The sequence below is a fragment of the Eumetopias jubatus genome, unplaced genomic scaffold (assembly GCF_037043125.1).
Source record: "Eumetopias jubatus isolate StellerSeaLion01/CBP00866 unplaced genomic scaffold, mEumJub1_p1.0 scaffold_2, whole genome shotgun sequence".
In the NCBI taxonomy this organism is placed as follows: domain Eukaryota; kingdom Metazoa; phylum Chordata; class Mammalia; order Carnivora; family Otariidae; genus Eumetopias; species Eumetopias jubatus.
Window position 1 is genome coordinate 77,774,206 of NW_028274808.1, and position 16,218 is coordinate 77,790,423.

The 16,218-nt window shown below is 35.0% G+C and overlaps 1 protein-coding gene across 1 annotated transcript in view; it reads left to right on the forward strand.

Annotated features, from left to right (window-relative positions):
* The window catches only part of IQCM (IQ motif containing M), a 367,401-nt gene that overhangs the window by 191,442 nt on the left and 159,741 nt on the right, over window positions 1-16,218 (forward strand). Inside the window, exon 10 of the mRNA XM_088021330.1 lies at window positions 6,706-6,840. Within this exon, the coding sequence (XP_087877456.1) occupies window positions 6,706-6,840 (135 nt within the window). The remainder of the gene's footprint in view (window positions 1-6,705; window positions 6,841-16,218) is intronic.

The following is a 16,218-nucleotide window of genomic DNA, read 5'->3' on the forward strand; positions in this document are numbered from 1 at the left end:
CTAAAGGATAAAGTAGACAGCATGCAAAAACAAGTGGGTGATGTAAGCAGAGAGATGGAAATCCTAAGAAAGAACCACAAAGAATGTTAGAGATAACACTGTAATAGAAATGAGGAATGCCTTTGATGTGCTTATTAGTAAATTGGACATGACTGAAGAAAGACTGTCTGAGCTAGAGGATAAATCAGTAGAATCCATGAAAACCAAAAAGCTAAGAGAACAAACACTGAAAAAAAAAAAACACAAAACCTGAACAATATATTCAGGGGCTATGGGACAACTACAAAAAGAATAATATAAGGATAATGGGAATACCAGAAGGAGAAGAAAGAGAGAAAATAACAGAACAAATATCTAAAACGATAATGAGGGAGAATTTCCCCAAATTATTCTTGGACACTGAACCACAGATTCAAGAATCTCAGAGAACACCAAGCAGAATAAATTCTTAAAACTACACATTTTGGTGTAGACATTATCATCTTCAAACTACAGAAAATCAAAGATAAAAAAAAAAAATCCTGAAAGAAACCAGATGGAAAAACACCTTGCCTATAGAGGAAGAAAGATAAGAATTATATGCAATCTATTAGAAACCATACAAGCAAGAAGAAGGGCGTGAAATATTTAAAGTGGTGGGAGAAAAAAAAACTGCCTAAGAAGAAAAGAACAAGGACACACATTACTAATATCAGAAAAAGGGGATACTTCTATAGATACTTTGGACATTAAAAGGAAAATAAAGGAATACTATGAACAACTCTACGCTCACAAATTTAATATACTAGATGAAGTGGACCAATTCCTTGAAAGACACAATCTGCTAAAACTCAAACAAGAAGAAAGAGACAGTCTGAATAGGCCTATGTCTATTAAAGAAATTGAGTTGATAATTAATAACCTTCCAAAATAGAAAGCACCAGGCCCAGATGGCTCCACTGGTGAATTCTACCAAACATTTAAGGAAGAAATTATACCAATTCTTTATAATCTTTTAAAAATTTATTTATTTATTTATTTATTTATTTGAGAGAGAGAGAAAACGTGAGCAGGAAGGGAGGGGCAGAGAGAGAATCTTAGCAGGCTCCATGCCCAATGTGGAGCCCGACATAGGGCCCTATCTCATGACCCTGAGATCATGACTTCAGCCAAATTCAAGAGTTGGACGCTTAACTGACTGAATCACCCAGGTTCCCCAATTCCTTATAATCTTTTTCAGTGTTTAGAAGCAGAGGGAATACTTCCTAACTCATCCTATCAGGCTAGCATAGACCTAACACCAAAAATAGACAAAGATAAGAAAACTACAGACCAAAATCTCTCTAAATATAGATGCAAAATCCTCAATAAAATAGTAGCAAATCAAATCCAAAAAAGTATAAAAAGTATTATATACCACCACCAAATGGAATTTATCCCAGGTATGCAAGGCTGGCTCAGGATTTGAAAATCAATTAATGTAATCCATCATATCAACAGGCTAAAAATGAAAAACCACATGGTCATATCAATAGGAACAGAAAAAGCATTTGACAAAATCCAATATCCATTTGTAATATAAAATCTCAGTAAACTAGGGATGGAGAAGAACTTTCTCAACTTAATAGACTATCTACAACAACCCTACAGCTAATATCATACTTGATGATAAGTAATTTTAAACTTCCCCACTAAGATCAGGTACAAGGATGTCTTCTCTCACTACTCCTTTCCACACCATACTAGAAGTCCTTGATAATGCAATAAGATAATAAAAGGACATAAAAGGCATACAGATTGGGAAGGAAGAAATAAAACTATCTTTGTTCATATGATTGTTATGTGTGGAAAACCTGAAAATTGACTAAACCTCCTGGAACTAATAAGTGATTACAGCAACATGGCAGGATACAAGATTAATATCCCAAAGTTAATTGTTTACTTTTATTCCAACAATGAACAAATGGACTTTGAAATTAAACAATAACATTTACATTAACACCCCAAAATGAAATATTTAGGTATAAATGTAACAAAATATGTACAAGGTCTCTATGAGGAAAACTCCAAAACTCTGATAAGCAAATTCAAAGAACTGAATAAATGGATAGATATTCCATGTTCATGGGTAGGAAGACTCAATATTGTCAGAAAGTCAGTTCTTCTTAATTTGATTTATAGATTTAGTGAAATCCCATTCAGAATCCCAGCAAGTTACTTTGTGGATTTTGACAAAATGATTCTGAAGTTTATATGGAGAGGCAAAAGTCAAGAATAGACAACACAATATTGAAGGAGAAGAACAAAGTTGGAGGACTGATGCTACCCAGCTTCAAGACCTACTATAAAGCTATAATTTTCAAAACAGTGTGGTATTGGTGAAAGAATAGACAATAGATCAGTGGAACAGAATAGAGAGCCCAGAAACAGGCCCCCATAAATATAGCCAAGCAGTCTTTGACAAATGAGCAAAAGAAATACAATAGAGCAAAGATAGTCTTTTCAAAAATGGTGCTGGAACAACTGGCTATCCACATGCAAAAAAAAAAAAAATCTAAACACAGACCTTCATCCTTTACAAAAATTAACTCAAAATGGGTCATAGACCTAAGTGCAAAAAAATGAAACTTCTGGAATGTAACATAGGAGAAAACATAGATGATCTTGGATATGGTGCCTTTTTAGATACAACACTAAAGACATGATCCATTAAATAAATGATCGAAGATCTGGATTACATTAAAATTAAAAACTTGTACTTTGCAAAAGATAACGTTAAGAGAATGAGAATACAAGGCACATGCTGGGAAAAATATTTGCAAAAGATGCATCTGATAAGGACTGCTATTGAACATATACAAAGAACAACTCAGGAATAATAAAATAAACAACTTGAATAAAATTGAGCCTAAGACCTCACCAAAGAAGATATACAGATGATAAGCATTTGGAATGTTCAATATCATTGTTATTAGGGAAATGCAAATTAAAACAGCAAGATATACCACACACCTATTAGAATGGCTAAACTCCAGAACACTGTCAATATCATATACTGGTAAGGATGTGGAGCAACAGGAACTATTATTCATTATTAATGAGAATGCCAATGATACAGCCATTTTGGAAAACATTGTGGTGGTTTCTTATAAAACTAAACATACTGTTACCATATGATCCAGCAATCATGCTCCTTGGTGTTTACGCACAGGCATCGAAAACTTATAGGCACACAAAACCTACACATGGATGTCTGTATCTGTTTTTTCATAATTGCCAAAGCTTAATAGCAACCCAGATGTCCTTCAGTAGATGAATAGATCAATAAACTGTGGTACATCTGGACAAGGGAGTGTATTTAGAGCTAAGAAGAAATGAGCTATCAAACTATGAAAAGACATAGAGGAATCTTAAATGCATATTGCTGGGATGCCTGGGTGGCTCAGTCGTTAAGCGTCTGCCTTCGGCTCAGGTCATGATCCCAGGGTCCTGGGATCGAGCCCCACATCGGGCTCCCTGCTCCACGCGAAGCCTACTTCTCCCTCTCTCACTCCCCCTGCTTGTATTCCCTCTCTTGCTGTCTCTCTCTCTGTCAAATAAATAAATAAAAATCTTTAAATGCATATTACTAAGTAAAATAAGCCAATCTGAAAAGTCTATATATACTGTATGCTTCCCAACCATATGACATTCTAGAAAAGGCAAAACTATGGAGAAAATTAAAAAACTTATATTTACCAGGAGTAGATGGGGTGGGTAGGGGAGGGAAGAACTGGCAGAATATAGAGGATTTTTAAGGCAGTGAAACCATTCTGTACAATACTGCAATGATGGATACATGTCATTATGTATTTGTCTAAATCCATAGAATGTGCAACATCAACAGTGAACTCTGAGGTAAACTGTGGACCTTAGTGGTATTGATGTGTCATCCTTAGTAACAAATGTATAACTCTGTGAGTGATGTTGATAATGAAAGAAGGCTATACTTATGTGGATGTAGTGGGTATGTGAGAAATCTCTGTACCTTCTTAAAACTACTCTTAAAAAACTGTCTTTAAAAATAATAAGCAAAAAACAAAATGATGCAAGTAAATTATATTTAATTGAAATAAGCATCTTTCCGCTTTATAATATAAAAGTGCTACATTTTTAGTATAGTTTCATCTAATCATAAAATATTCATTTCACAATGTACTGTACATTCCATGAAGACAGGGACTGTATCTATTAACATTCTTTAATGAATAGCCACTATTAACAAATGCCTGGCTTATCAAAGGGCTCAGAAGTATTTGTTGATAGTTTTCATTAACTTTATTAATTACACTAAAATTGTATGCCAAAAAATATTTACAGATAACCAGAATTCTTTGAGTTAGAAGGACGCCTTTTCTGTGGCTAGAGGTTAGGGAAAGAAGTCTAAGAGATTCTATGCACGTCACAGAATTAAGCTAGATCAAGTAACCCAGTCCCCACAACTTGGTTTCCAGAGAAAGGGACAGAAGGAGCAAAATGTTGGAGATGAAAAGATGGGAAGAAGGGAGAAAAAGAAAGCAAGTGAGAGACAGAGGCAAAGAAAGAGAAAAACCTTTCTCTCATTGGGAAGCTGCTGGGACTCCTTTACTTAAAAATCCTTTTAAAAAAGTGATTTAAAGAATTGCCAACTAAGGCATCCATTTGCACTAAGGGTTAAAGTAACTCTAGAGTCCACAGAATTTGCAAGTTATTATTTGCCTTTATGTTCCTCAGAAAATTCTCCATCCCTTCCATATGTGGATTGTTAATTGGGTGATATTTGGCAGGTATCTATCTTTACACATTTTTAAGAATCTTTCAATTACCAGAAAATTTCATTTAATTTTCATGATTTAAGTTTTATATTGACCCTGATTAAACCTGCCTAGAATATTAATTCTGCTAGTGTGTAGCTGAACATTTGCTTTTCAAGCATAATATAAAGGTTAAACACATTATTGTCTATTAATATAGTTACATGGCCATAATGTTAATATGTCTCTTAGTTTGATCTAGTGAGAAACATCTAAAACTGATTGACTGAAAAACTAATAAAGGTAAATATACTTTTCAAGGACAAATATATTTCCTTAACCAGAAAATAAAAAGTGACAATCTTTGTGTGCTAGTTTGGAATTCTCCAGAATCAGACCCTCAGACAAGAATTCAAGTACAACTAACTTATTTGCAAGTAGATCCCAGTAAATACTGTTAATGGAATGAATTAAGACAGGGAAGGGATAGAAGTCAAAAAACAATGCGTTATCAGACCGATTACCATCAACTGGAGCTTGATCCCTCTAGGGAACATTGTAGACAACTTTCCTTAAGTGCTGGGCCTTTATCCTCCAACTCCCAGTTGACAGAGAACCAGTGGCTGAGGGCCACTGCATTGGGGGCCTTAAGTCCCTGGCACTTCTGCTCAACATTTGCTGCACAGGTGGGCAGAGTGGAGTCCTGCAACCAGAGGGAGCCCTGAGGCAATAAAATGAGATGCTGGCGAGTGAAAGTAAGGGCAGCAAGCACAAAAATGTAAGGGATAAGGCAATATGGATGGGGCATCAACAGCAACTGCTCTAGTTTGCTCATTAGAAAAGAGAGAAAAAGCCATAGATATGCTAAATATAAATTTATTTTGCTGCTTTGTTTCAGGATCTGGAATAGTGGCTTATATTTAGGCAATCACTCAATATTTCTTGAATTTGTTGATGTCTCATGACTGTCCACTTCCACTGAACAAACAAGTGAATAAACGGAAAGTCGAAAGTCCATGTGGTTGAGTGTCAGGATCATACACTGACTCCTGTTAGAAACCACTCTAGTGCCCTTTGTCACTTGGAGCCCACACTTCAGAGCTAAGCCTGTACTGAAGCAGACTTTGTCATCCTGTAAATGCTGACTGACAATCACCTTCATGGGGCCAGTCCATCATACCTGAGAGTGGAGACTCAATATTACCTTTTATGAAAAGAAAAAATAAAAGGTTTATGGAGAACCACACTTATAAAATGTATGCATCCATTTTCTTGCTTATTATCTAACCCCCGTTACTGCCAAGTATGAAAGATAGATAAAGGATGGCCCTACTGAGTGGTTTTCTGTGGAAACCTTGAGCCAGGAGTGGCAAGATCACTTTCTGTGGTCACTCAAATCCAGTGACCTTAAACTAGGAAGGAGGAATACATGAAGTCAGGGGGCAAAAGTAGACATCATTCCGTTTAGGGGCAAAATCAGAAGTAGAATAAGCAGTCCAAAGGACAATCACCAATACAAGTAGCTAGAATGTAGACAGAAGCCAAAGAGAGATGAAAAAATTGGGGGAACTAAATAAAAATGATTATTGAGATGCGTCAGTGGAAGTCAGGCCCCCAGAAACCCTGACATCAAAGCTATGTCTTATGCTTTAGTTTGAGCCTTGATGTATGCATTATCCATGGGCAGTTGTCATATAAACCAGACCAGAGGATGCCAGTGTTCTCTTTGGGGAAACAGTTCTAAATCTTGACTACTAGGGAATGTGAGAGGGAGAAGCATGCCCCATTTCCTTCTAACCTTCCCCAGGAGGCTGACATAGTGCTACTCTAATCACTCGACATAAAAATAAAACTGGAGGGGAAACCTTCTTTGAATTTAGATGAAACTTCCTGGTAGTTTGTTCTTGACATTTTATTTATAACAAAAATATTTCATTTTGTCTCTTTCTTTTAGTCTATGAAACAATGTTTGCTAAGAGAGAAGATTGGCAAGGATTAGAAAGAAGTGAGCTCCTCAAGTTCTTCAACGACTGTGGTCATTTCCCAACCCAGCAGCAAATTGATGAGGTTTGGGACCTGGTCCATAAAGGTGAGTGGTTTCCCGTTTCTTATCTTCTTTTCCCTTTCTTTGCTGTTCCCTTTCCTTCTCTTGTTTAATTTAAATATAATTTAAATTTAAAACAGTCCCATTTTTTTCCCATTAAACTTGTCCTATAAATCTGTTTCCTAAAATTTTTAAAATCTTAATGTATATGAAAGGAGAGATTTAAAGGACAGGTCAAAATAAGTTAATACAATACAGTTCTTTTTTTTTTTAGAGGGGTGGAGGAGATGATTTTAAGCTTTTAAGATATTAATATATTTTTTGATACAACATAAGTCATACCTGACTCAGTATATTTTAAGCTACTGTATTTTAAATACTGATGATAAAAAGCTTTCTCCTGGATAGTTAGATTGGGTACTGAGGAACATAGCCAAGTTTAAATGTTTAAACATTGTAAACTATTTCAATAAAATAGAATTTTACGGTTAAAAATCATTTCTTTTCTGAACAGTAAATAGGTGAAAGGATAGTGCTGTTTGAGAATATTTAATAATTTAAATGGAACAACATCCCTCTCTTCTCTAAAGACTGGTAAGGGGGTGAAAATTGTCACCAAGATGTGGGAAGTCTCAACAAATTTTCCTTAATTTCCTTAAGGTTCTTCTCAATGTCTGTGACCATACTAATGCTATGGCTTGCTGTTAGTTCTAAAGATGATGGATGATGTACTACAATTTGATTGAGAAGAAAAGATAAACAAAACATTTCAGGACCCTTTTAAAATACAACAAAAGAGGGGGCGCCTGGGTGGCTCAGTTGGTTAAGCATCTGCCTTCGGCTCAGGTCATGATCCCAGGGTCCTGGGATCCAGATGGAGCGAGCCCTGCACGGGATTCCCTGCTCAACAAGGAGCCTGCTTCTCCCTCTCCCTCTGCCCCTGCCCCTCCGCTTGTTCTCTCTCTTAAATAAATAAATAAGTAAGTAAATAAATAAATACAAAAAACGGCTCACATGCCAATAGAAAGATGATTAAGGTCAGAGTGACAAGGTTGAAGCTTCCTTATAGATTTGAAGTTCTCTTTCTTAGTTAGTTCTTAGTTTAAATTTACCTAATTTATTACGTATGGACTTTGCTTTGCCACTGCTGTAACCTTAGTACCTAGAAGAGTTTTCTAGACTCTTAATAACTGTTTTTTCATAGGCTGAAAGAGGCATTGAAATCGCTTTGGGCTTTACTAGTCATGACTAGACTGTTTAAGTCATTTTTTTCCTGATGACAAAAACCTTGAATGTTTATTATAGAAAATTTGGGAATCTAGAAATATACAAAACTGCTAAGAAGTAGCAATTATAAACATTTGATGTCTATCTTTCTAGGTTTTTTTCTGTACATATAACATTATTTTTATGAAAATTGAGATTATTTTCTTACTGTTGTACCTTTGAATTGATTTCATTTTTCTTTATAATAATAATAATGAAAAAATTAAGCAGCAAAATAGCATGAATTAGACATTTCAGAAACTTATACTGATTAGTGTTAGTAACTTAAAATGTAATTTTTTTTCAAATTAATAGTTTCACGGAGATATTTCCCTCCACTGATTATTTTGGAGTACATCATAAAGACATATTGAGAGCGTGGCTCTGGAATTAGCTTTCCTGGGTTTAATTCCTGGCTTCACCACCTACTAGCTGTATGTCTTCAGACAATTTATTTATCTCTCCTGTTCCTTATTTTTCTCAACCATAAAAGGAAGATAATGCTATCTAAGTCATTGGACTGTTGTGAAGTTTAAATGAAGTAATTTCTGTAAAATATGTGTCCCAATATAAGTGCTCAGTAAAGTTTGCTATTATCATTCTTAAGTAATTCTTAAGTATACTTAGTTCTTTTTATTATTTTTTATTTTGAAAATGTTTAAGTGTTAAACTATTTGTATACTGGTTCATTTTATAGAGCTTATTTATTGAATGTTTTCTGTTGGTTTCCACCTTCTCTTTTGATTATCATAATGACCTGTGTGTGCTAGAGGTGGTGAGATGCTCATTTATGTTCATTTTACAGATGACTGAGACTTAGAATGAGACTTTCCTAAGCTCACTAGTAGAGCTGGAACTTTATTCCTGGTCTCTTCAAGTCAGACACAGTGTTGTTTCCATTTTACTATGTGGAGATACTTTACAAGTCTGTGTTATGAAAGCACAATTATACAGATGATTAAAACACTCTTGACAGCAAGTACTGCCTTTTATTGATCTTTCACAGGCTAGCCTAATGCCTTGCGATAAAGTAGGTTTTCTGTGAATGACTGAGTTTATTAAATTTCTTGTTAAAACTAGAATTTTCAGAAGAAAACTTAGTTTAAAAACATATTGTTTTTAATATAATGCCTAAAATTGGGAAGCTTTCTTTTATAGAAAAGAGCCACTCTAACATAATTTCAAATATATGTCCTATTATGTTGCTCCATCCAGTTAAAAAAATTCTTTTGGTACATAAGAAGCTTTCATTTGAAATGGAAATATCCTAACTAATGGAAGAAAAACAGAAAATTTATGGGACATGAAACTAAATTAATGGTTTTCTACTTGCTTCTTGTATATATTCCATTTTTAAAAGAATCTGATTTTATACATTTTAGGTTGTCAGTCATCTTCATTCATACTGACTTCTTTGATTGTGGATAATAGCTCCAGATGTGCAACCTACGCATTTTTTCATCCAGTAGAATATTTCACCTAGTGCATATGTAGTTAATTCAATTGATTAACTTCTTCAGTGTATGACACCAAGTAGGTCAAATTCCTAAAGCTGTCTGTATGTGTTCAGGTATTTTTAGCTACCCGCCCCCATTCTTTATTCTCATCACTATGGTAACAAAAATTTTGTGACCGAGGACACGATTTTTGTCTGAAATTCTTCCTTTGGGAAAATGAAGCAACTTTAGGCTACATGTATGTGCTGATCTTAAAAGCTGAAGACTATACAAACATGATATTGTTTGATATTCATTTAAAATCTCAACAAATGAAACTAATAACTATAGAATGTCATGTCTGACAGTCAGGAAAATAATACATTGTGGTTCTATACCATCTATTCTTGTATCTGCCTAATGTTTTAGAAATTTGAACTTTGAAGGTTTTCCAGTATTTTTCCAGCATGTAAATAGAACTTTTAGTTTATCTTCTGCAGTTAAAATGAACAGAAAACAACAACGAAGAGAAGTCTCTTTTCACTATGGAGCACTAGACAAAAATCTTGAAATCAGAAACATAGAAGTTACATGTTATTTAACCTAACATATTTTATGCATCTGAAGAAACTGTGACTTAAAATAGAATGTGAATTATTTCAGGCTCCCTGACTAGTTAGTGGCAAACTATAACTAAATCCTGGGCCTTCTGCTCCTCAGGGCAGAGTTTTGTCCACCATAAACAGAAAACACTGCATTTTATTTTTTGCTGTTTTCAAAGAAAAGGCTTTATTAAATGGGAAACATATAATGATTTTCCCTTAAATTTTTTTTTCATATGAACAGGCACTCTATCAATAAAATTTTAATTATGTAGGAAAGGGATTAAAGAGGGTTTAGAGAGATACTAGAAGATTCTAGGGTAAAAGACATGTGAGACACTGGCAAATTCTGGTGGTAAAAAAAATGCAGAAGTAAAAAAAAAAGCACAAGTATTGTAGGTGACATGCTACAACAGCCTTATTTTAAATAGCTTCTAAAAAATTTAGCACATATTTATTGTAAAACATTTTGGAAACACACACTAAAAACAAGAGATGAAATGAAAAATACTGGCAATTTTATGTTGTAGAATGACATGAAGCTAGTGACTAGGGGTCAACTAGAGTAGGTAGTCAGGGCTTGTTTGGATCTCCTAGTGCCACCAGTAACATTTGGGGAGAATATTTGACAATCTTCTTTTTTTTTTTGATCACACTATATATTTGTGTTGCTGGTACAAATCTCAGTCCATGAACTCCCTGTTTTTCTATAACAAGTTAATTTTTATTTCTAGCCTCTAGAAAATCGAATGTCAGTCAATCTGACTTTTCATTCTTTTTTTCTGAGGCTATGGCTAAATAAGGAGAGAAAGCATTTATCTAGGGAATAGCACATGGAGTGTCTACCTGATCTGCAGTATCATCTTTTGACAGGCATTGCTTGGTGTATTCATTTGCTAGGGCTGGCATAACAAAATACCACAAACATGGTTGTGGATCATAGATCACTTTGTGTTTATCACACTTGGGTTCATTGAACTTCTTAGATCTCTAGATTAATGTTTTTCATCAAATTTGTCCATTTTTCAGCCATTTTTTTAGTACACTTTCCTCTCTCTCCTTTCCTTCTAGGACTCTTACTACACTTATACGAATACACTTAATGTGTCCCAGAGGTCTCTGAGGCTTTGTTTACCATTTTTTCAATTTTTGTTTGTTCTTCAAAGTGGATAGTATCTGCTGATCTGTCTTCAAGGTAACTTTTTCCCTTCAGCTTTCTCAGATCTGTTGCTATACTCATTTTGTTGTTACATTTTTCAACTCTAGAATCCATTTAGTTACTTTTTTAGATTCTATTTCTCTTGATAATGCCCATTTTTGAGTAATTGTCATATTTTCCTTTAATTCTTTAAATATAATTTATTTCAATTATTTGAGTATATTTATAATAACATCTTTGAGGTCCTTGTCTGCTAAATCTTATATTTAAGTCCACTCAGAGTTGGTTTTTGTTGACTGTTTTTTGCCTTGAGTGTGGGTCACACTTTGCTATTTATTTGAATATTTCTGTTGAATACTGGACATTTTAGGTAGTATGTTGTTGTAACTATGGATTCTGGCTTCCCCACTCCAAGGGTTTATTTATTTAGTAACTTGTCTGGACTTAATATCTGGAATCTGATCTGTCTCCCCTCCACCCCTGCCAGGTGTTTAGCGATTCATTTCCCTGCTCAGTTATTGTTTTAATTTTTTTTTTTTTTAGAGTGGCTTTTCAAAAGTCTGTCTCTGATTCTGTATAATTTAGTTGTCAGCCTGTGATTGGATAAAGTGTTTACTCAAACACCTTGAGCCCTTAAGGTTTCCACCCTCTGCCTATGGGTCTATGTGTGGGTTGGGAGCACAATCAGTGTTCAAATGTGCTCATATTTTATATCTGCCTCACATTTTACCTTCCACTGGCACTCTTGGGTCTTTCCTATTGTTTTCCAATTAGCTTGAGATGTGTACAGTGGTTATCAAGCCATTCTATGGCTTTCTCATTTCCAAAGCTGCCTATTAAATTTTTGGCTTTCCTGTGGTGGCCCCAGCTGAGATTAAATTCAGGCTAGCAGAGCTGCAGCTTCCCTCCATTTATTTCTTATCAAGTGTGTTACATGTACCGTCAATGCCAATGGATGTGGAGTTTTTCCTACCTCTTCAAATCAATTTAGCTTCCTGGCTGGTTGGTATCTGGTTATGGGGGGAAAGTAATAATCCTCATGTTAGACATATTGATAGTGGTTCAGGTCTTCATACTCTTGTCATGATCCAATTCAGTGAAGCCTATGACCTAGTGGTCTACCTCTGTTCACTGGAGAAGGACAGAATGCTCAAAAAATATGGAGACAAGTAAAGGAATAGAATTCTTAGCACAAAATCAGATTATCTGAAATGACACAATAAAGATGATTTAGGCATGTGGTCAGTGTTAGGAAAGTTTGGCACCTATCCTAACTGGCTATATAATGAGAATGTTCCTTCTACTATCACCTCCACTTGCTAGTGAAAAGAGTCCCTGAATTGATTTGCCATGAAGATCTTTAGCAGGATTTCATGTATTTGTGTTATAGAACACTGGATCACTTTGGCAGTGCTTGATGTTTGTCCCACCTGGTCTGATGGCTCTACTGCACAGCTCCCACGAATCTATAGACTCTTTCTGTGTGGTACGAAGATATAAAGGTTTTGTCAGTGGTGTCTATAGCCCTTGTAGAGCAGGATGCCACTTTTTCCCCCTGGTATTTTAGTAGATATTTTCTGATGCTTTCAGCCACGTGGAAGGTAAAAACACTTTCTCTTCTCTGATTGATGCCGTTAGGAATGTCATAAAGTGAAAAGAAATGCATCAGAGCATACTAAATGGATGCCTTCCTTGGTTGTGGCAATCCAGAATCTTTTTGGATAAAATTTTTGTTGCAAAAATATTCAACAAATACATTTTGAGCACTTTATATGTTCTGTGAAATATATTGTGGTTCAAGGTCTCAAAATCCACATAATAACTGGAGGGACATGCGCGTATATAACTAGATAACTACAATGTAAATATGTAACAATAGTATGGAACGCTAAGCTGATACAAATATGTTTTAAGTTTGGAAATCAGAGAAGGTTATAGAGAATGTTGAAGATGAGTCAATCATTGTAGGATGAGTTAACTAGATTATAAAAGAAAGATTGTGTACAAAACAAATTAGAATTTTTTGGTCAGCTGGTTAACAGCAAATAGGAGAAATCTGTGTCTGCTGGTGGGTAACTGGAGAGGGCATGGTGTTACTAAAACTTCTGGCTAAAAGATGCCAGATCATTCACTGAGATCTAGTTAACAGTGTGGTTGCTTTTCCTTGTAGAATTCTTGTTTTGAATCCCTTAGTCTCCTGCTGTCATCTGCCTATTTGAAATGGATGTTTTCAAATACATAATGCAAATTAGATTTTGGATATAAATCAGTTTTATGTCAGTAGGAGCTATTTAAACATTTTCCCCTAGAGCTTGAATACCGCTGTACAACCTAGAGACCGGACCCTGGGGGCAAAGAGCAACCCTGAAAGATCTCTCTATCATCACCTTGCTTCAGCTACCTAATCCAAGCAGCTGCTCCCACAATTCTGCCTGCTTTCTCCCCTAACACTTTTTAAAGATGGTTCCTGACATTTTGTCTCATCTTTCATTATTTAACTCTGTTAATGCCTTCTTTCCCCCAGTTACGGCTGTGCAAAGCCTGGGAAAGCCTATGCTAATGATACGCCCTGGGAATGATCAGGGCCAGTGAAAGATTTGCCCCTTTCCCCTTTTTTCTGTCTTCCTGCAGTCATGTGAGTTGTTACTCCAATTAGTAAATTACTCTAATTAGCCATTCTGGGATTTTTTTTTTTTTTAAGCCTTTGAGTCTTTTATTGTTTGGGTTGAAATATTTGTACCACTGTTATATAAGCTACATAAAGAATCTGACTAAATTTTGTAATATTACTTAACTCTAGCTATTCTTCTAAAGCCTGTCTGTTTTTGTTAAGTAGAAAATAACCATCTTAAAGAAACAGCAGGAACAGCAGGGGTTTGAGAGGGGTGTAACTTCAATAAAGGTGTAATTACTTTCATAAGTCTATTGGAGGGCAAGGCTTTAGGCTCCTTTTGTTATATCACTGTTTATTAAGATTACATACCCGATACTTTTTACATGCAAAGATCCACTAGCAAGTCTTTGTTTTATATGATTAAATTACTATAATATCAGGAACATGAATTCCCTATTCGGAACATCTTTGCTAGCAAATTTCTGATAAATGAAACATTAATATAAAATATTTCATCAGAAATTCTTATGAAATGAAAAATTTTATGATATAGTATAATTATTTCAACATCATAGTCATAGCATTAAAGAGCTCTGTTTTTTTCTGGCATTCCACTTGATCCAGAGTCCCATTAATTCCCTCAGTGAAGTGAAACTTCCAAAGGAATTAAAGTAATTTTCAGCCCTTAATAGTCAAAGGAGTTGTGCAGATCTCACCCAGTCCACTTTTTAAGTCACCTTCAGGAATGCACATTTTCTAACATTTCTGATTCAAGATTTTTAAAAAAAATTAGTGTTGAATCACCATATTGTACACCTGAAACTAATATTACACTGTATGTTAACTGGAATTTAAATGAGAACTTAAAAAAATTATGCTCTTCTCAGTAAGGCACCAGGATGTTCCCAGGATGTGAAATCTCTATCATGCTCTATATAAATTATCAATGGTACTGAAATGCAAGTTAATGATTCAGATATGTAAAACCAAACTTTTTTTCAGGGAACTGCCAGTTTGGCATCATAGAAGCCAATTGCTAATGTAAAGGCTTGTTTCCTTAAAGTTTACTTCTAGAGTCATGATAAGCTCATTAGTTTCATTTTAGTATTTCAATTTCCAAAATTTAAATTCTGTGACTGTTTCCACATTTGAAATCCACAGGTTATGCTTTTTTGTAGATGTTGTAAAATTTACACAACAATAGTATGGAACACTATTGGTTTTTTTTTTTGTGAGTCATCTTGGCCTATATGTTTCTACCATAAAGATGTTGGTTTTCTAGTCTTTAGAAATGTTCTTTCTAGTGCTTCTTTATCTACCAATGCTTCTATATATTATTTTGGCATGATGAGCAACCAAACATCCTTTCAGTTGATGATCCTTAGTGGTTTGGATATAGTGGACTTGATTCTCATTTGCATCCTTGTATGTCCTTGTCTTTTGAGGTAAAAACAAGTACACACATGTAAGTACATTTGCAGAGCATATGTGTTCTACTTAGTAACTCCTATCAGCACTAATTGCCCCAAAAAGGCAGATATCAGAAACTTCTCATTCTCTTTATTCTTTATGGAGTTTAATTCATAGTACTAATCAGAGAAGACAAAATTGACTGTACACCTACAATTTATTGTGCATATTTTCTAGGATTGGAATTTTCCTTTAACATTAAACAATCACTTAAACTAATGGCTTTTAACCAAGGTCTCATAATATATTCATGCATTTAAATAAGTTGTAAAGTGAGTTCCAAATAATTTGATTCTAAGAAAGTTAATGTACCCCAATTTTTAAAATAAGAAAGAAATTTGAATCGATTACAAATAATCCCTGTCACATCACTCTAACTCACTGGAATTCTAAAGACTTTGTTGAGAGAGAAAGGGTGGAGCTATGGCTGGGCTGCTGGGAGCTCCACCCAAGGGCAGCCCTTGTGCATGCACAAGGTGAACCTCCCCTTGGGTGGTTATAGCCACAAATGTCATCAGAACCCCTGTCTTGTATTAATGGCCCATATCAGCTGGCTAATTTCCAGTAGGTCAGTCTTAATCTGCTTTATCTGCCCTTGAAAAACAATTGATTATTGTAAAGAGTAGTACTGCTTTTCAAGGATGAGGTGACTGCTCATGTAACTAGGGTAAATCTCTCACTCATGCCATGTTTTTGTTTTCTGTAGCTTCCTAGAACCAATCATTGTTAGAAATGCTCCTAATACCATGTTCTCCATGATGTTTTTCATTGAAGTGAAAGAGAAAGAGGCCTATCACCAACTACCATATTCCAAACTTGTTATTCTGCAGATGATAACTAGCTCCCTAATTGTACCATTTACAGGAGTGAGGCATT